Below are 21,701 nucleotides of genomic sequence, written 5' to 3'. Positions count from 1 at the left end.
TATTCCATTGAAACCAAAAGTTGTTCCCTTTAGACAAAAGTTGAGAATTTACAACCCTAAAGTTTTAGAAGCTATTTTCAAAGAGGTAGAAAAGATGCTCAAGGAATGAATAATATATCCCATCCACCACTCTACCTGGGTAGCCAAAATTGTCTTAGTACAAAAGAAAAATGGAGAAATAAGGATCTATGTAGACTTTTACAACCTAAATTAGGCCAACCTCAAAGACAACTACGTGCTTCCCATAATGGAGCATTTGCTTCAAAAATTTGTAGAAGCAGAAATGATGTTGATGCTTGACAGTTTTTTAGGTTACAACCAAATTAGTGTAGCAGAGATAGATCAACATAAAACAACTTTCATAACTCCCTGGGGCACATTTTCTTGTAATAGAATTCCTTTCAGTCTCATCGATGCTTGTGCTACATTTTAGCGATCCATGAATTCCTCTTTTAAAGATCTAAGAGACAAAATAATTATGGTTTATCTTGATGACCTGACTATTTTCTCTAAGAGGAGAAAAGATCACTTTAAAGACTTTCTTACCATGCTTCAAAGATGTAGGGAATTTGGGATATCCTTGAATCCCAAAAATTGTGTCTTCTTTGTTGAAGAAGGAAAGTTTCTAGGACACATTGTGTTGAAGAAGGGACTTTAGATAGATCCCGAGAGGGTGAAGGCTATCTAGCAACTAAGTCTCCCGATGAATAGAAGTAGAGTCAAATCTTTTTTTGGCCAAGTCAACTTTCTTTGAGCCTTTGTGCTAGATTTTTCAAAACTCACCAAGGACATAGTAAAAATGATGAGTGAGAAAGAATTCTTTAGGTGGAACAGGGAAGGTAAGAAAGCATTTGAAGAGATTAAGAAGTCTATTGCTCTAGCTCCCACCTTGGTGAGTCCAAATTTTAAAAAATATTTCATCATTTATTGTTATGCTTCTAAGCATATGTTGTTGGGTATCTTAACATAGAGAAATAGTCAAGGTAAGAAATCCCCCATTGCATTCATGAGTGTACCTTTTAAAAAGAATTACTTGAAGTGTCCCCTCATTGAAAAGAAATCCTTTGTGATAGTAAAGGTTGTTAAGCAGTTTAGGTATTACATTTGACATTCTCGTTATTTTTTATGTTCCTAAAACTATTGTGAAAATTATTTTAACTCAATAGGATGTGGGACTAAATAAAACAACTACTTGGGTGGTTAAACTACAAGAATATGACATTGATATAAATCCAAAAAACTTGGTAAGAGGGAAAGGTTTGTGTAATTTGATTGCTAAAAACATTGCTATTACGAATGACAAAGAAGAATTACCACAAGCTTTGTTGGTGAGTCTCACTGACTCATTGTTTTCTAAAGTAACATATTACCTATAATATAGAGATTTCCCTAAAGGAATGACTCCCAAGGAGAGAAGAGATTTGAGATTAAAAGCCACAAAATATGTAATTGCTCAAGATGTGTTGTACAAAAGAGGGGTAGATGAAACTTATCTAAGATGTGTTGATGAAGCTCAGCAAAAGAAATTACTCAAAGTATTCCATGAAGAAGTGTGCAAAGGTCATTTTTCCTCTTCTATCATAGCCTATAAAATTTTGAGAAACTACTTCTACTAGCCTGGTATGTTTCGAGATGCTTATTTGTATGTCAAGGGTTGTGAAAAATGCAAGCTATTCACAAGCAAGCTGCAATTAGCAACATTGCATCTTAGACCAATGGTTATTGATTAACCTTTTAGACAATGGGGCATCTATTTTATTGGACCTATAAATCCAATGTCTAGTGCAGGGCACATGTTTTTCCTAATGGATACTAACTATTTCACTAAGTGGGTCGAAGCTATTCTAACCAAGAAAGAAAACACTCAAGTGAATTGTGATTTTTTTATGAATCATATTCTGGTAAGGTTTAGAGTGCCAACAAAGATAGTAGTTGATAATGCCTCTTATTTATCCTCTAAAGATATCACTATGTTCTTCTATAAAAATAGAATCACCCTAGCACATGCTTCCAATTATTTCTCACAGGGCAATGGCTTGGCTCAGTCAAGAAATAAAAAATTTGTCTCCATCACGAAGAAATTGGTAAGCAATAATGGTGGGGATTGGCATAAGAAATTATACAAAGCACATTGGGCATAGATGACTTCTCCTAAGAGGGCTATAGGTATGTCTCCATTTGAAGTGGTGTACAAAATTAAAGTATCCTTGCCTTTAAATCTTGCTACTATAAAACTACAGATGACAATAGAAGAATCCTTCTTCCTGTCCTCCCTAGAGAAGAGGATTATGTACTTGACAAAATTGGAGGAAGAAAGAAGCAAAATGGTGGATAGAATCATAGAGCATCAAATGAAGGTAAAAAGAATTTTTTATCGGAATGCAAGGCTAAGGAAGTTTATGCTTGGTGATGAAGCCTCTTATGGGATAAGAGAAATGAAAAAAAAGGGAGTCATGACAAATTTGAATCATTATGGAAAGATCCTTTGAAGGTACTTGAACTGATTGGACCCAATGTTGTGAAATTTTCATATCTAGATGGTGAAGACTTGCCATATACCTATAATGGGCATGATTTGAAATTGCTCAAGTATTGAAGCTCGTCCTTTTTGTATATATTTAACCTTGATTCCTTCTTTGTTTTTTTTTTGTTTTCTTTTTTTCTTCATTTCTATTATTTGCTTTAGGTTTGCCAAGAAAAGTTTCTAAGTTCTCTATTTTTCAAGTGAAAACTAGTCCCCAAACAGAGTCAATGATAGTTTGTGATTTTCCAGAGTCGTCATTTCTATTCTTTAGTTTTGGTTCACTCTTGTTTTCAAATTTTTTCATTGAACCATTGGTTCTATCAAGAGTCAAATGTACTTTGAGGTATGATAACATTTTCATCATTCATTCACCAACCTCATTCTTTCAACTCATCCTTCTCTCAAGATAATTGTTGACCAAGTCTTTCCCTTAGAAAGCCTTGATCAGGAGTGCTTACCCCAAAACCATCTTACAAAAGTTTGAAATTTTCTTGATATAAAATGTAAACTCCATATACCCCTTGAATCTTTTGTACTCCTTGTACTAAGTTCAAATAGCACGAAATTGCCTTGAACCCTTTGTACCAATTGAACTAGTTCGCAAGTTCAACACTTTGTCTAATTCTCAAAGATAATATTTCTTGGTGGGCTCAATCAACATGTTGTTTATACATGTGTGAAGGACATGTAACAACTGGATGCCTCGTCAAGTCTGATATGATTATGGGTGATGTCATGATTTAAGGGTAAATGAAAGTAAGTAATGGTTGAAGTAAGGTCATTATAAATAATCATGTTGGAACCTTGATTTGGGAGTGAGGAAATAAGGATTTGGCACATGCAAAGGGTAGTAATCATTTAGAGTACTTGTTTCTCATTTAATGTCAGTCATTAATTTGTCTCGTCATCCTACCATCAAGTAGCCGAAATTAATTATGTCCTCTGCATAATTAATGACCATCCCTTATTTTCAAGATGTATATGAAGAAGGCTTTCCCTTTAACAAAAGGTATAAAGCTTCTTTTCTTCTCCAAAATAATCAATCACAATAAAATCAAAGAGAGTAAGCCTTCTTCCATATCTTTAACGGTCGTTGCTCTTTAGGTAACCCTTCTTCTCTCTGGTTATTTTTCTCCCGCCTGTTAAACGAAGCATATTTATGGTTGTTTCTTTGTTTTCAAATACGAGTAAAGTTCCTAGATCATGAAGTCTAAACTATACTTATTCAGGAATACTCATAGTTTGAAATGTAAATCATCTATTGTATCTAACATAGACCTATTAGGGGTTTATTTGGGAGGTGTTGTAGAGAGATTATGTGAGAGACTTGTGAAACCTTTTTCCACTAAAGTGTTGGATACTAACCTTCACATGGCCTCCACTTTCCCACCAACCTACCCTGTTCCAGAGCTAATTCAAGAGTGCATTCATATGTATAATGTGTCTAGGGTAAATATATTGAAGAAGGATGGAAGCATGTTGCTGAGTGTCATTAGAGAAATTGTATCAAGATTATTTCACCTGGAAGAGCATCAATTTGCTGACCTGACTCTTGCATTGTCCCCGGCTAGATTTTTAGAACAAGAAAATCTCTATAGGAACACCATAGAAAAGAGATGGACTGAGTCTTTCTACAAAGGTGGTTCTAGGTTATCTAAAACCTTGAAGAAAAACTAGTTGACCATTCAAGTCGAGGACACAATGATTTTACTACATAGAATTTGTGGGTCTCTCGATGTCTTCATCTTTGAAGAGTGGACGTATTTTTATATTCAAATTGTGTTAAAGGGCTCATAATTCCTAGACTACATGGAATTAATAGCTATCTCTCTCAAAAATTAGCTGAAGGATGCTCTAAATTTGAAAAAGAACTTTTTTATGTCATCTTATTTGATGTATATGCTAACTAATACTCAATATTTTACAACATTTACCCCATGAACCTTGGACTAAGAAAATTACCATATATAATTATTGCCCCATGTTGCATAAGGATAGAGCTTTAGAATACTTCAAAAGGGTCCATGATGTCTTTTCTAGAAAGTTGTGTTTTGAATTGAAAAGCCCCTTACACCATAGATTGTTCCCTAAGTCTCAAAAGCTCATTCAATCTTTTGATAACCTGTACATTCAATTCTTGAGGGTAGGGGGTCTTGATGAAGAGCCTATATGCCTTCCTAGGTTTGCTCTTGATTGCTTTATCTTGGCAGAGGTAGCTCAGTAATTAATTGTTGTGATAAACAAATTCTCAGGTGAAGAGGCTTGTGATATTTTTTTCACGCTTAAGTTAGGAAAATTGGCATGTGGAAGCATGGAAGATGCAACATATTTAAGCTCTGACTTGATTAAGCTTGGTTTTAGCTTCTACCAAGCTAGACCATAATTTGATAAAAATATAATTATCCATAGTCTACTTGATACTCATGCAAAGATTGTACATGTCCCTAATGTAGAAGATTTTTGGTAGGATTGTGCAGATGAGTTGGAGGTGAGAAGAAGAGAGTCTTCAAGGTTCACTATTGCACAAGTCCACCTTTTTCAACTAAAACTAGGTATAGATATCATAGACATAGAAGAAAATAGATCTAATATACCAGCCTCCCAAGAAATTGAACCCATAATTCCTAGCATGATTTCCATAGATTGGAACTCTAAAGAAGAGGATAATATTCTGAAAGCATCACCCCAAACCACATTTGTTGGTGTTTTATAACTACCAGGTTGCAAAAATACCTAATACCAGGATGCAGAAGATGAAAAAAATCCTAAGCACTAGCTAGATCCCATATTCAACAAGATTTTCTTCAGATCTAGACCAACATTAACAAAGTATAAAGGACTCTCTACACTTTAGGCTTTGCAGAGCCAAGGTGGGTGCACCTTAGGGATGGAAATGACTAATTGTTTTGATATTCTTCTTCACAATTCATTCACTCACACTCTTTTCTTCAGATCTATCCCCTATAGTAGAAAATGGTCAACAATTCTTCTTAGATTTGTAATGACTCCTTGATTATAACAAATAACTATAATTTAGAGAAATGCTATCACAAATAAGTAATGACCAATAGTTTGATTCTTTGATTTGATTTTAAATGTGCTTTGTGCAACCACAAGAAACTTTTCAATTTGCATCTGAACTAATGATCAATGCCTTATCCATTGCTATAAAAAGTCTACCCAACAAAACTTGACCTATTTAATTGCCTTACAATTAAATTTATCAACACTTAACCCTAAATTTCATTCTTATGATATCCCTCCCATATACCTAGAAATCCTATCAATTCATGAAAGAATTCACTTAACTCCTTGAATTAAAAGAAATTAATGAAAATATATACAACCTATCTAAGCTACATTAAAGTGAAAGAACCTTGTTCATTCAATCCGAAAAATTATAGATATATGAAAATGGAGACAAAACTTAGAGACACAGATATTGTATAACCTTCATTTGTATTAATCTTCCTTGAAAACAATACATTACTAGTATAAACTCAAGAATAAATCAAGATATGATAGAACTGTCATTCAAGATTCATTTGTATTCCTAGATGGTAAAATTGAATACATCACAAAAATTGACACAAAGACTATCTGAACCAACCACAAAATAGCATAAACACTAAAATTGTACAAACTTCAAACCCTCACTCCACATCTTGGAAATCCTTTTATAGGAAGGATTACAACAAGCTTCAGATGGGAGGACACATGCCAAAAATTCATTGGAAAACAAATACAAAGATATTTTATATTGTTTCTTTACTAACATTCTTTGTGCTTGGAACACAAAATAAAATATAGTTACAAAATTGACAGATGGCACTTTCTACAAGTGTCTTGAGAATTTTTCTGTTAGTCTTCAAATTCATGTACTTTACTTGCCTTTCCTTTGCCATTTTCCTTTTTTGCTTTTTAACTACATCTTTATGCCATCTTAGTTACTATCACTAGATGGTAAAGCTTTAATATTTGCAATGACTTCCCAAATGGCTATGTTTGTGTCCACATTAGGCCAACTGGCATCCCTAACTGCATTTAACTCCTCAAGGCATTTGTTGCATTTGGCATCTATTATTTCCTTGATCTTTGCACTTATCTTTGACATCTTTGATTCTAACTTATAGAGCATGTCAATCAAATCATATACCACTACTATACTTGCCTTATTATTGCAATATGTTAGGAATCTGGGATGATTTAGAATACTTACAAAAGAGGATGACCACTCTACCTAGTCCTTAGTTCCTCCATCATTATCCAAAATTGTAGGCACAAAATTGGGTGTTCATGTGGTAATTGCTTTCATTTTATTCTGGATCAATTGCCATTTTCCAACAAAGAAACCATTCAAATATCTTACTTTATTTATCATCTTTTTGGTATTTATAATCATTACCTTTGGCAGATCTTTCTTTTGTGCCAGCATGGGTACATGACTATCAAAAAATAGAGTATAAGGACCCCATGTGGTAAAAAGAGGAGACAACAAAGCAACTACCTTTGAACACCTATACTCTGCTCCTTGCAAAACAAGATAGTTGTTGTGTACACTCTGAGAGACAAGTTTTATTGCATTTATTTTGTGAACCAACAAGTTCTTAATGGTTTTGATTTCAAACTCCTTTCTTGATTCCAAATCCTCCTCATCAACTGTCATGGCCTAAATCAATGTACCTTTTATTTCAAATGCTTGGGCCTCTGTCTGGATGCCCTAGTCTATAACCTCTGTAGCAAATCTGACAATATTTTTTAATGCTACTATTTTATTTTTCAATTTGAGGGTCTTCTGTTCTAAGACATAAGTCTTCTTCATTTCTTCCTCATAATGCCTCCTAGTTTTGATATACCACTCATAGGTTCCTTCCAACTATGCTTCAAGGACATACATCTTGTTTTTTCCCAACAGTGCCACTAAAGTTTGCATTCCATATATCTAACTGCTGGAGATAGAGTGCACATTCCAAAATATTACATCCTCCCTAGGGGACTCTTTGATTTCCAAAAGGGTAGGCTTTTGATGCTCTAGAGCTAAATTCCACATAGCCATTGTTTGAGCATCAATGTTGTATCCTAACGCTTTCAACTCTCCCAATTGATTTTCATCTTCAAAGGAGATTCACTTGTCTTGTCTCCTCATCTAGTCTAGTAGAAAAGAGGAACTGATATCCCATCTTGGGAAGACAATTATACCACTTCTTCTCATTAGATCTTCGACCTCTTTTATGGTAAGTGTTTCACTAGCAGGACCATATTCTTGTAGTTTCTATACTAACTCAGTAACCATCTCATCAAAATCACCTGGCTTCATTTGTAGAGACAACTCATTTTGTTTCAACTTAAAAATGAAGCTTTTAAATTCTTTTTTTTTGATGAAGTTATCATCACCCATAACCTCATTTGCTTCTATGATTTTATCATCAATCAGTCAAGCTTATAGTTGTAGTTTTCTAGTCCTTTGTTCATCCTTAGAGGCCAGAGCTATCAAATATCTTCTTCTAACATCATCAAAATACTGGCTACCCCTAGGCAGAATTTGTAAGGCCTTTTTTTGAGCCTTTTGTGGAATCTCCACCATTTTCTGCTTCTTATTCCTCTGCTTTTCCCACTCTAGGCTCTAAAGTTGATCTTCCTCATCAATACTAAATTCAACTACAATATCTTCATCAGAATAGTTAGGATCAACTTGGGCTAAGAGCTCATCAAAATTTTCAACACATTTATCTAATCTTGACCAATAATCTTCTTCAAGATAGAATCCCTTAAAGGATGAATGTACCTTTTCCATCTCCTGCTCAAAGCTCAAAAAATCTCTATATTTGATCATTCTTTCTCTATAGATGTCCTCATTCAATTTGGTAGCAATGAAATCTTCCTCTAATAGAGGTTTTCTAGGAGTTAGATTATATCCCCTTGTGTTCTTTAGGGCATGCCTAACTACATTGTAGGGGTCATACGTTCTTGCCGGTCCAATTGGAAATTTGTAGCCTCTCAAATAGGCATCAATCTCCTTAATAGCATTCTTGCCTATCTCAAAATCTCCTATTTTAGTACATCTATACAAAAATGTTCCTTTCTTGACAAGTTTTAATAAATATTCCCTATTTAATGAGATCAGTTGCCAAAAAACTTCTACAAACCCTAGTCTCTCTGGGACATACTTGAGTAGAATGTGAGGTGGCTAAGGACATCCATATATTTTGATAATAGTATACTCCTCAAATAGAGAAACACTTCCCCAATCATGTGTTAATTATTTTCTAGCATCAAAACACATTTTAGGTTTAACAATTTTCCTAACACTTCTAGGTATTCTTTCATTAACCAATCCTATCATTTTTAAAACAGGATGCACAACGTCATTATAAAAGGAAATAACATTTGAATGGGTAGAACTTTTTCCATACCCTTGTCCACCTTTGCATTGGTAGTCTTTCTCCCCATTCCTCTGTGCATTACTCTGGTCAAAGGAATCAACATTTTTGAATAAGATCAAATGCATGATCAAATAGTAGTGAGGGAATCTAAAATTTTCCAATTGTCCTTGCTATGCAACAATGATCTCCTCATAGATTTTATCAATAATATATGTCACATAATCATACCCAACATTTGTGTTAGGGTCTTGAATATTTAGTGCCATGACATAATGTCCTCCTTTTGCATTCATGGTTCCATCTGAACCTAGGACTTTGTTGAGAGCAAAGATACTATTTTGGAAATACCTTTGAAAGAATTCAAGAGGCATGATTTTATCCACTTCCTTTTTTTAAAGAATTTCTCCCTTCTCTTTCCTGGATACAGGGATGTGCCTTGTCATTACCCTACCTTGTTGACATTACAGTCAAGTTTGTCTATTAGTGACACACACACTTATTCAGATGACTAGTAGATAGCGAGCTTATTGTACAATTAACAATGTTAACCAAGTAATTCAAACTCTACCAAGTTCTATAATTGCTACCGAGTTCTAGGAACATCATTTAGTTTGCACCAAGCAGTTTCTACCAAGTTGGTGATTATTAGTGTAAACTGAGCTTCATAATGTTTACCAAGTTTCTTAGTGCAAACCAAGTTCTACAGTGATTACCAAGTTCACAGTTTCAATAATGTGAATCTAGTGTCAATCGAGCTATGTAGTGTCAACTAAGCGATTCAGTTTATATGCTGAGTTTCATAGTGTTCACTTAGTCACCAGTGCAAACCGAGTTCAAACTACTTGGAAGTGATTAGTATGAGTCGAGCTTCTATGTCTAATGAGTGCATGATGATGTCAAACATTGACAATGGTTGTCGAGTATCAAAACCTCACCGAGTTTATCTTCAAAACTCAAGTACCTTTAGTTGGGCCGACTTTGTGTATTTTGGTGAAAATTGTATTGTAGCCAACTTTGATGAATTATAAATTGGATTGGTATATATGTAATGTATTGTATCACATCCAAAGAGACATAAAAGTATGAAAGAATATGTATTAAGAAGTAGAGTGCAAATAAAAAGGCTATAGTAGTACAAGGAGCAGCAAAGATTTATCTATCATAGCAAGGTGATCATTACACTCAAAGGAATCTCATTCAACAAATCAAGTTGTAGATCGGAGATCAACCACTGGTTCATCCTAACAGGTGGAACAGTTAAATCCTTTCACAAGGTAGACTTAACAGTCTTTTGTGAATCTCTTTATTGAGTGCATACATCATGATATGTTTGTAAATCCTTTTGCAAGGTGGACCTAGCAGTCCCTATTGCTCCTAATGGGGCAGATCATCAGAAGTGATCATTGTAAGCCTTAACAAGCCAACTTTATACTGTAGTACTAAAGCTAGTGGATATCATCCCCACCCTATTTTTACTTTATATTTGGAAGGTTTTTGGGTTACCATATTGTGTGTCAAAGTGTTATGAATGTTTTAATGCTTTCAATTTATCATGCATGCAATTGGATCAAAATACACATGAAGGATTAATTGGTAAATAAAGATTAAGTTTTATAAGTTACTGATTCACCCCTCCCCTCTTAGTAACTTAGCCTATCATATATTTCCAACATACCCATATAAAAGCCCTTTTGAATTTTGAAATTCTAATTTAGGTCATCCATGTTAATAGGCAATGACATTGGGCCTCCCAGATCGAATGCCTATATGAATGTCTCCTTCTCTAGAGCCATGAAAATGCTTCTATCTCTCTAGTGGAATGACTTTTTGACTGGATTGTAACATTTGATTATACCAAGTCAACATCCACAAATACTTCTAGCATAATTAGCTTGCCCAAATTCCTAACCCAGGGGTTGCGAATTGGATCTTTCTCCATTATGTTCTTGTAAAATAACTAGAACAATTCATATCCATTCCTATCTAGAACCTCTGCATCTCTACAAAATGCATATGGATATCTAAAAGCATGATCATTTGTAGCTTTTGCATTGGTAGAACTAGGTAAAATGTGCATCCACTCTTCTACAAATGAACTAGGGCTTTTTGTTTGTGATGTAGATTCTTCAATTTGGACCTGTGCAATCAATTCACCTTCTTTCTGAGACATTTCTCCAAGTAATTCAATCAATTTTGAATGCTATATGTTGGATAATCACTCTAAATCACTCAACAACTCAATTTCACTCTGAAAGCTCAAACAATTATGCAACTAGTAATGAAAATCTCAATGTCTTTCATAATTTATCTATCTCTGCAACAGGGGCATGGCATTGATGGCATTTAAATCAACACACTTCAAAACCTATCAATCTTCGAAAAGATGGAAAAATCTTCACTTTTTCATATTTCATACTTCAATCTCATACTTTTTTTAATCCAACTCAAACATGGTCGTTGAAAACTATTTTATGCGTTAAAATTGAAAGCTGCAATGATGCAATTACCTCTTTATTACCGCTTCCCCAAGGTTTTCTTTCTTTCCTTATCTCCAATTGCAACCATGTGAAATAGGGCTATCTTTACTATTTCACAACTTCGTTTATCTCTTTTTTAAGTGTTATGTCTGGCCTATGAGGTTGCAATTACCTTTAATTGCTACTTTGCAACTTTGTTTCTTCATTTACCATGTGGGCTTGCAAAACTATGATCACTTTATTTTATGCTTTGTTATCGCTTCACAACCATTCACCACTTTATCTTTCTGACTACTACGATCTGACGATGACTTCTTTGTTTACTACTTTGCACTTCACCGCAGTTTGAAACTTAGCATTTATGTCACTTGTGATGTTGCAATGCTTATGGTCTTAACCTTGTCACTTCTTCACAACTACTAAACACAATGTTTGCTCTAACTGTGCAATGTTGCATTGAGCCCTTTTCCTTGACTATTACTTTACTTTGTAACATTGCAACTTTAAATTCTATTTGTCTATGGAACCATGTGAAAGTGTGATAAATAGTTCTTTTCCACTTCACAACTTAAAATATTAACAACAAATGAAGCCATGTGAAGATGTGATGATCACCTTTAATTGTAACATTTTCTTTTGTTCGCAAGCTCACAACTTCATTTCTTAACCACAACTTTTGACCCCTAAAGATGCGATCATGAATATTTTGCTATTTCGCAACCCTGTCCTCTAGTTCATCATAAACCTTTGCAACAATGCAATGACTATCTCTTCTGACTGTCAAATGCTTTTCACAGTTTTGCAACTTACAATCTTTCTTCATGGTTTAACCATGCGATCATGCGATAGCTTCTTAACATGACTGCTTTCTCCATTATCATTGTTTCACAACTTAAAATTTCTTAACTGTTTAGCCTCTTGTGATCTTGCGATGACTATATGAGTTTAACCATTTCTTTTAATGACAACATCACAACTTGAAATCCCTTCAATGCTAACTAACCTACGATAGTGCGATGTCCACTTAATATTAACCTTTTCATGCCATCACAACATCGTAACCATAATACTTAACTCTTTTCTTAACCCTGCGAAGGTGGAATTATAAGCTTTCGTAGCCTCTCCATCTTAACCCCAGGTCTCTTTTGACCACCTACAAGCATGTGATAACCTTAAAAGATAACCACTATTGCCTTTCACATCTTCACAACTTGAACTTCATAGTGTATCTAACTGTCTCTGATGAAGGGATGATTAAATTGTTGACTACTATTTATGCCCTTTGCAACATCATGACTTGAATTTCTTTAAGCCCACATTGATTTGCGATGATGCGATCTCTATTATATCACTCCTTCGCACCCTTAACTTGAAAATTAACACTAATAGCTGCGAAGTTGTACTGAACTAATGATACACCATTTCACATCCTCACATCCTTCAACATGGTTATTGAGCAAAATAGAGCTATGTTGCGATTAAATGACTTTCACAACATCACAACTTAAAGAAGAATAGGGGCGTGATATATAATGAGACAATGGATTCAAAAACTTAGGGATCATATAAATGTATAAGTCAGATTTTTCATATATCCCTATTTAATAATTGCAAGTCAATTTCTAATGAATTCCAATGAAACAAAAGACAAAACAACTGTCCTAGGGTTTTTTCATGAGGAATGAAATTTTTTTAGAAACCTTAAGCAAATGAGAACAAATTTCTTCCTGATTTTCACAAGATTTCACAAAATTTTAGGTAGGTGAAAAATCAGGCCATCAACATTAACAAACACTTTTTAGCTAAAATTTTGGGAGGATATTATGTCAATATTGTCCTCTCTAAAACTACCTTTGATACAAAAAATTGATAATAAGTTATCAAAAAGGTCATAATACTTTGAAACAATTATATAATGGATGCGTCTTATTCCATTTCAATATCACATCATTGGAGTACAAGACATTATTTGCATTCCAATTTAGGAGTGATGATTCTATTTCAATATAATATCTAGTTCAAGGAGAAACAAGATGCATCAAGGAACATTCAATTATCATTGTATGTCAATTTTATACCATTTTATTGCATCAATACATGGAGTAATTATCCTAAGGATATTGCATCATCAATTAGAGGTATAATCATTTTAATTAAGCACTATCATTTAAGCATTCCAATTCAAATATCAATTTCACCTCATCATCATAATCTTTCATGCTTAATGTTTGACTGAATTTGAATTGTCTTTGATTGACCCTTGAATTGGTATTACTTAATATTGTTTTCCTTGCTTCAAAGTGCTTAGAGATATCCTTGATTGATTGATTGCTTACTTACCAAAATGAGGGGTATAGGTTTGCTTTTATACCTCAACTAGCCATTTTAAGGCTCAAAGCTTGAAGGAGGTTGATAGGACTTTAGAAATCTTGTTAAAACCAAAATATTGTTATAACATTTAACTTTGGGTTTGACTTACAGGGAACGTGGTGATCCCCAAGGTATGGGTTTGCCATGTACCTATCTAGTTTCCTTGTATGAGCCAATTTGGGCTTAGGTTTGGATTGGGGGTCAATTTTGACATGGGATTTTTGAAAATGTGCACAAAATTGAGGTTGGATCAATCATAACAAGCATGGAAGCCTTAGACACTAAACTTGGGCCTAGCTAAGGATCAAAATAGTAAACACATATAATTTAGGACACTACACTCTTATTTTTCTTAAGATCAAAATATTTTTTTGCTTTTTATAAGTTCAAGTGTGATTATAGAAATACCCCCAATCCACAAACTTCATCAAGTCATTTTTACATCTATATTTTTTACTTTACAAGACTAATCTCTACTTCTACTTTTGATTTATTTATTTGGGGAGTGATGATATTTATGAACATCAAGAGGATTTCCATTACTGTTGCAAGGGGACACATTCTCCAAAGCCATCCCTTAGAAAATTTGGGGAGATAATAAAAAACATTGGTCTCTAATTATACACAGAAAATTTGGGGAGATAATAAAAAACATTGGTCTCTAATTATACACGTGCTCTTAGAGTGATTGTGAAGATCCATATTCTAATAAACCAAGTCACTTTTACATTTATAGGCACAACAATAACTCACTCAAATTCGTGTTTATTCAACCCTTAACAAAAAATGCGTGTGAGAGTCAACCTAAACATTGGATTTGGAAGGGTGAAGTTTACGACTTTAGGAGTGACCCCACAAATGTATAAATGACCTAGAACATAGAAGAGATCAAATCCAAGTTAATAATGAATACATAAAAGTATGTATATATAATAAATGTATGTATTAAAAATATGGATCACAATGAATTAATATATGAATAAGGTCAATACTTAAAATAAATAGAATAAATAATGCAAGACAAAATAAAAATGCTAACTTTACCTAAAATTATCTCATTTATCAATATATTATTTATTTATTAGTTCCTGCTGATGGCAAGATACTAACACATCGGTCAGATGCAAATAACTTTTTCATCCCACCAATGGTAGATAATTTTTTTTTTGCCAATATACAAACTTGTAATGTTCGCACATTTTTTATGATTTTAAAATATGAAAAAAGCTAATTATCTTTATTGCGATTGGTTGGGAGGAAAAATAGTAAGCAGTAAAATTAATTTTCATTACATATTAACATGGATTGATTTATAAGAATTTTATCAATGAATTAATTACAACTTTATCTTTTCCACATTTGTGACAAGTGAATTAAAGAATCATTTTTATCCTCCACCTCACAAATGAATGTCTAATCAATATTAATTATCACTATTTATTTTTCTTACCAAGTTTTTTAATCAAATATAGAATTTAGTATTTGAATTTGTAATTTTTTAAAAACTTCGATTTTTTAATAAAAGTACTTGAGTTATTACTATTATTTTACTTTTATAAAAATAAATTAAACAATATATTTTTAAATTATTTTTTATAATAGTGTTTGTAATATATAATTGATGAGTGTTACAATTTAAAAATTATATCATTTATTATTATTAATATTTTTTATTTAAACAATTTATCATTTAGCTTAAATATATTTAAAGCTTAAATATATATTTGAATATTAAATTAATAATTATATTTTATATCAAAAAATATACTAAAAGAAATAACCACAAAAAAAATTCAATTTTAAAAGATATATAAATTATTATTAAGTTTTCCTAAACTATATACTAAAAATAGTTATATTCTATTTCTTATTTATTACATTATATTTATTCATTAACATTATATATATATATATATCATCTATTTACTATTTACAAATGTACATATTATATTATATACATATTATTTCATAATTAAAAAATATTTTATTCTATGAAAACATATAAGCCATCTCTTAGATCACAAGTGCAATTCTAGGTAAAAATTAATGCATTCACAATGCTAATTTAGAATTATTTAACCTATTCTCACTCACTTACACCTCTACAACATTATGCATTAGGCAGGAACTAAGACACATTAGTCTCTTGTTTATATACTCTCCTTAAAGATAAACACCAAAATAACAAATATACATTTCCAAATTTATGGATTCATTTGCCCTTAATTTATGTGAGAAGCCCACCAAGCCCCTCTTCTAGAATCTTATGTTCTTGCTCCACCTCTTGCAGGGATAAACCTAACGGCCGTGGATATATTTATTCCATCCCAAGAGTATGATACTAGGAGGATTGCTCTCAAGCTTTACACAACCAAAAATTATCATCGAGATTCCCTGAAGTGGCATTTTGTTTGAGGAGGCGAGACTCAGGATAGAGTTTCCATTTGTACAGGAAGCCACATTTTGTCTCCTCTGAAGGCAGTCTGCAAGCTGGGGTAAGAGCTTCTCTATAAATATCTCTGCTCACCAATCGAATCGGTAGACATATTCTGTTGGGTATACTTATTTACGTTGCATAGATGTTAGCATGTATTTACCGTCTATCTACCTTGGGTATCCTCATCTTTTTGAACATCCATTAATGCTTCTTATCATACATGTCTTTGTACAGTTTACCCATATATCATCAGGGGATATTCAGCTAGGTGCAATCCAAATTTCCAATATAGATAAATAACCTCTATCTGTAGAACAGAGTAGTATCTTTTTAGCGAACTAACAGGCAAGGAAGCATAGAATACCCTTTACTTTACACTTAACATTAATACAGTCTCGGATTATTCGTTATATAGACTGATATTCAAGTTTTTATTTGTTGAAATACCATGTATTGGGCAGTCTCCCTTTTTTGAAGTGTAGTTTGATCAGCAAGCCGGTAAATAACTGGGGCGAGCTTTTGAATGCTTCTTTATTTGGGTTGATATGGGTTTACAATCACAGATAAAATGACATAAGTGTATTTCCTTGAGAGATTACAGTTTAATGCAAAGAGAGGTTAAAATTTCTGTTTCTTCTTTCAGAAAGTGTAGTCTTTGGGCGTGGGTTGATGGCAACTTGACAAGCTTTTTTAATAATCCGTATACTCATCAGGGGACTCCGGTTTACATTCGCAGGTCATTATATTGAAATGTAATACATCTGTACAGTTATTCAACTGGTGACCCAATCCCAAAATAACGACCCTGCCCTAGTCACTGTTTTGTATGTCTCCTAGTGACGAGGTTGAATTTTAATTTCTAAGCAGGCATTTTATTGCTTGGTAAGTAGCCTTTAAAAATGGTCACCAGGAGATACACATCAATGATCGCAGTCCAGACACGAATTCATTTCTGACATATGTTGTTTCTGGGAGAACCACTCATTGTTTTTTTTGTCATTTTTTCATTATTCTAAAGATTTCAATGCTGTAGATGGGATGCTCATTTCGCTTTTTTCTCAAATGAATTTAACTAAATTAATTGGTTTGCTTGAAATGTTCTTTACCCTAATTTTTTTGAATTTTTTGTGTCTGACAATGTCGTAAAATTTCAATGGTTCCAGGGAGGAGAGGGATTGTGTGAAGATGGATTAATCTGCACTTGGTGGTTTGCAGGAAATATAACCTGTAACAGTGTAAGAATAATAAGTTTTGGATGATTTCTATCCTATTCTTTGCCATTGTTACAGTTGAGTAAGGTTATTAGATTTGGTTTTATTTCGTTTGTTGAGAATTAGTGATGGGAAAGTCTGGAGGAAGGAAGAAAAAGGCAGGAGGGACAGTTGCAAGTGTTGAACAATCTGGAGGATCAGTCGGTAACAAGGTGGACCTTGATGTATCACTTTTTCTTAAGAAGGCTCATGAACTGAAAGAAGAAGGAAACAAGAAATTTCAAACTAAAGATTATGTCGGAGCTTTGGAGCAATATGAGCAGGCCCTCAAGCTTATGCCAAGGAATCACCCAGACCGTGCTGTTTTCCACAGTAACCGAGCAGCATGTTTAATGCAGATGAAGCCAGTGCAGTATGATGTTGTTATTAATGAATGCACACTGGCTCTTGAAGTGCATCCACGTTTCAGTAGAGCTCTTTTTAGAAGAGCACGTGCATATGAAGGTATGGGCAAACTAGAATTAGCCATGCAAGATCTGCAAGCCCTTCTGCAGGTTGACGCCAACCACCAGGATGCACTGGAGCTTATCAAAAGGGTCCGAGTTGCTCTTGGGAATAAGCAAGATGCTCAGCCAGACCTGCAAAATAGACCTACGATGCCTTCTTTTTCAGGAACTTCTCCTGCCGCTGTTGGGGCATCAGCAGTTCGAGGGGCTCCTGTTGGTGGTATGGGACCCTGTTTGCCTGCTAGGCCTGTAACAAAGAAGAAAAACAAACAAGATAGGTATTCTTCTGAGATGATGAGTGCTCAATCAAATGGCTCATCTCTGCAGGAAATTCCCTTGCCAAAGTCGTCAGCAAGTCCTTCATCACCAGGGAAGACTTCAGTGACAGAGTTCTCTAAAGTATCTTTGAAAGTAATTTCAGAGAATGGTTCTCAAGATCACAAGGCCAAATATGTTACCCAGCCTCTGAAGAAAGCACAAAAAGAAATTAAATGGAAGCCATTGAAACTTATTTTTGACCATGATATAAGACTTGCTCAAATGCCAGAGAATTGCAAATTTAAGGAGTTGAGAGAAATAGTAAGGAAACGGTTCTCCTCTTCCAAGTCAGTTTTAATAAAATATAGTGATTTGGATGGTGATAAAGTGACAATTACAAGTACAGAAGAACTTAGATTGGCAGAAAGTGCTGCAGCTCAGCAGGCTGAACAGAAAAATACAGTTAACGTGAACTTGGTCTCTCCTTTGAGTGGAGACTCAAATGTCACACAGAACATGCCTAGTCAAAATGCGGTGAACTGTCCTTTGAGACTGTATGTGGTTGAGGTGAATCCGGAGCAAGAGCCTTTGATCGAGGAAGAAGACGAACCTGTCATAGATGGAGTTGAAGATGAGGATGACCAAGTAGAGGAGAACATCTCTGGTTCATTGGAAGAAAGCAATGATGACACAATAAGAGACTTAGGAAAAGAAATCACTGAGCAGGTGTCTCAAGGGGCTGAGAAAGACAAAAATGAGGATGACTCTCAGCTGGAAGGAAAAGAAGTTGAAATCGATGACTGGATATTTGAATTTGCCCAATTATTTCGCACCCATGTGGGCATTGATCCAGATGCTCATGTGGATCTTCATGAGCTAGGGATGGAGCTATGCTCTGAGGCATTAGAGGAAACTGTGACAAGTGAAGAAGCCCAACACCTTTTTGATATGGCAGCATGCAAGTTCCAGGAGGTGGCAGCTTTGGCTTTCTTCAACTGGGGAAATGTCTATATGTGTGCAGCTAGGAAGCGGATTCCTTTAGATGAGAGTTCCTCAAAGGAGCAGGTTATGACACAGTTACAGGTGGCATATGATTGGGTGCAGGATCAATACTTACAAGCTGGGAAAAAGTACGATGAAGCTTTAAAGATCAAGCCCGACTTCTACGAGGGTTTACTTGCACTGGGTCAGCAGCGTTTTGAGACTGCTAAACTCCGGTGGTCACTTGCCTTAGCTAGCAAGGTTGATCTTGCAACGTGGGATTCTTCAGAGACTATTGAGCTTTTCAACAATGCTGAGGAGAAAATGCAGACGGCGACTGAGATGTGGGAGAAGTTGGAAGAACAGCGTCAAAATGAGTTGAAAGATCCATCTGGAAGTAAGAAGGATGAAATCTTGAAAAGAAAAAGGAAACATTCGGGGAATGGTAATGGTGATTCCAGTGAGGAGATTGCTGCATCTGCTGTAGAAGCTGCAGAGCAAGCTGCTTTAATGAGATCTCAGATCCATTTATTCTGGGGAAACATTCTTTTTGAACGCTCACAAGTGGAATTCAAATTGGGATCCCAATCATGGAAAGAACATCTGGATGCTGCTGTTGAGAGATTTAAGCTTGCTGGAGCTTCTTCGACAGATATTGAGGCCGTGCTGAAAAATCATTCATCTAATGCAACTGACCTAGAAAGCAAAGATACCAAAACAGAAAATGCAATTGCAGATGTTGCCACCGAGGAGGCAAAAATTGACAATATGAGTGACGACAAAGACAAATCTGTGAATGCAAGTTGACAAGATGTTTGAGAATATTCCTATTGATCCAACATTTTGATAGACATACCTGGAATGTAACAGAAAGCTCTTTGAGGTCAAGTTTTTGGACTCTGTGCAAATGGGCAACTTGTTTTGCATGGAATTTAATACAGATTAGGCTTTAAGATTGATGCAATGGAACAATATGGAATGTCCAATGCCAAAAGGAGATATTTAAAGTGTCCATCAACCACGACTATATTCCTATAAGGGAATGTAAAAGTAGGAAAATGCCTTAAATATGGTATTTAATTTGAGTTTGGGTTCGTTCACATTGAGGCAGAAAGTGTTCTGTGTTTCTTAGGAGCATGCTCAAGAAATTCCAAAGCAGTGATAGTTTTAGGTCATCAAACATGTTTGTAATCACTGAAATGAACACGGTATGAAACCAAATTTCTCGGTGTAATAACTGCCATCTATTCTTATCATACCGTCATTTATTTTTCCTAAACTTGATTTAATTTTGACTGGATTTTGCATGTTGCACCAATGGGCTTGCTTAAGCCATTGCTGGAAGCTCCTCTGTATTCATCTCTCTTCATATTTTCTTTATTGTTGTTTCCAGTTTGTCCTACTGCTATTGCCTGTATTTCTGTTTTGAGCAGCTGTTGGGATAAGCTGGATCTCTTTTAAATTCTATGGACATCCTTTCACTCATTGGGTGGTATGATCACGGTTCACCATTATTTGACCTTTGGCACGTTTGTTTCTTTGAAATTTGCTTTAAAATTGTTATATTAAATGTATCGAACTTGAATCGAGTGTTCACTGTATATCTTTTCCTTCCGTACTGTGTCTCTCACCATTGAGTTTATCATGCTCATGAGTTGAAGTTTGATACTTTAGATCAAATCTGCAGCTGAAATCTAAAAAACTGGAATGTGTGAAAAATTAAGCTCAAATATTTCAAAGTTGTAGATTGAAAAAGAAAAAGATCAACCATCAATTGAAAACCTGAAGAACAGAACTTACACACGAAATATTAAACTAATATGTCAGACCTGATCTGAGAGTGGTTTTGTAAAGGCCAAGAATTGATGTTGACTTAGGCTTGTTTTGGGCTCAACTCATAGATACAGACAAAAATTTCTTCATTGGGAGGTGTGGTGTGCAGATATTGGAAAATTTTAGTTTGAAGTGTTTTTAACTTGGCAAGTAAAATTTTAAGATATACAAATAAAAGCAATTTCATGTTAAAATGTTTGCCAAACAGAAAAATGTATTTCCCTATGTTGCATGGTTACTCATACCCATACCCCTGGGACATGTGCTGGTAGCCAGTGACTACGGGGCAACATATATGCACCCCTAGCCAGTGTTAAATAGTGGAAGTCTTTTATACTTCCACTGAATAATGGTGCATAGATGTTGCACCGTAGATGGCGCCTTATGCGTACCCAAGTATTGGGTACTCAGTGGGGAGCATCATAGCTAAGGATGTCAATTAAGATTTCTGTTTTTTATGCCTAAAAGTTTGCTGTTTATCAAGCTTATTTCAATATGTAATCACTAATCAGTTTGAAATTTTGATACAATGATTGTACATTTAAATTTGTGTACGTAAATCTTTAAAGTTACCATTTGACAGTAAACTTTATCAGTGTTCTTGTTTTGAAAACTGTTATTATATTTTCAGATTTTCTATAAAATATTGAATTATATATTAAAAAAAATTATGTACTCAAAGTACCCCATTTCCTATTTTGGAAAAAGAATGGTATCTGTA

General features: G+C 34.5%; 1 protein-coding gene across 2 annotated transcripts; it reads left to right on the top strand.

The window, feature by feature from the left end:
- The first annotated feature begins 15,952 nt into the window (after nucleotides 1-15,952).
- PHOX2 (Octicosapeptide/Phox/Bem1p (PB1) domain-containing protein / tetratricopeptide repeat (TPR)-containing protein) lies at nucleotides 15,953-20,632 on the top strand. Of its 2 annotated transcripts, XM_089803585.1 has the most exons (3): nucleotides 16,079-16,249; nucleotides 17,355-17,426; nucleotides 17,529-20,632. In XM_089803585.1, the coding sequence occupies exon 3, from the start codon at nucleotides 17,531-17,533 to the stop codon at nucleotides 19,952-19,954; it is 2,424 nt and encodes an 807-aa protein (XP_089659711.1). In that variant the 5' UTR covers nucleotides 16,079-16,249; nucleotides 17,355-17,426; nucleotides 17,529-17,530; the 3' UTR covers nucleotides 19,955-20,632. The 2 variants fall into 2 exon arrangements, with proteins under 2 accessions (XP_089659710.1, XP_089659711.1); XM_089803584.1 differs by having other exon boundaries at nucleotides 15,953-16,249; nucleotides 17,355-20,632.
- Nucleotides 20,633-21,701: the final 1,069 nt, after the last annotated feature.

Source organism: Cupressus sempervirens, chromosome 10 (assembly GCF_028749045.1).
Source record: "Cupressus sempervirens isolate cs-2001-9-10 chromosome 10, ASM2874904v1, whole genome shotgun sequence".
In the NCBI taxonomy this organism is placed as follows: domain Eukaryota; kingdom Viridiplantae; phylum Streptophyta; class Pinopsida; order Cupressales; family Cupressaceae; genus Cupressus; species Cupressus sempervirens.
The sequence above is the reverse complement of the archived record's forward strand: the minus strand, read 5'-3'. Positions and strand labels throughout refer to the sequence as shown.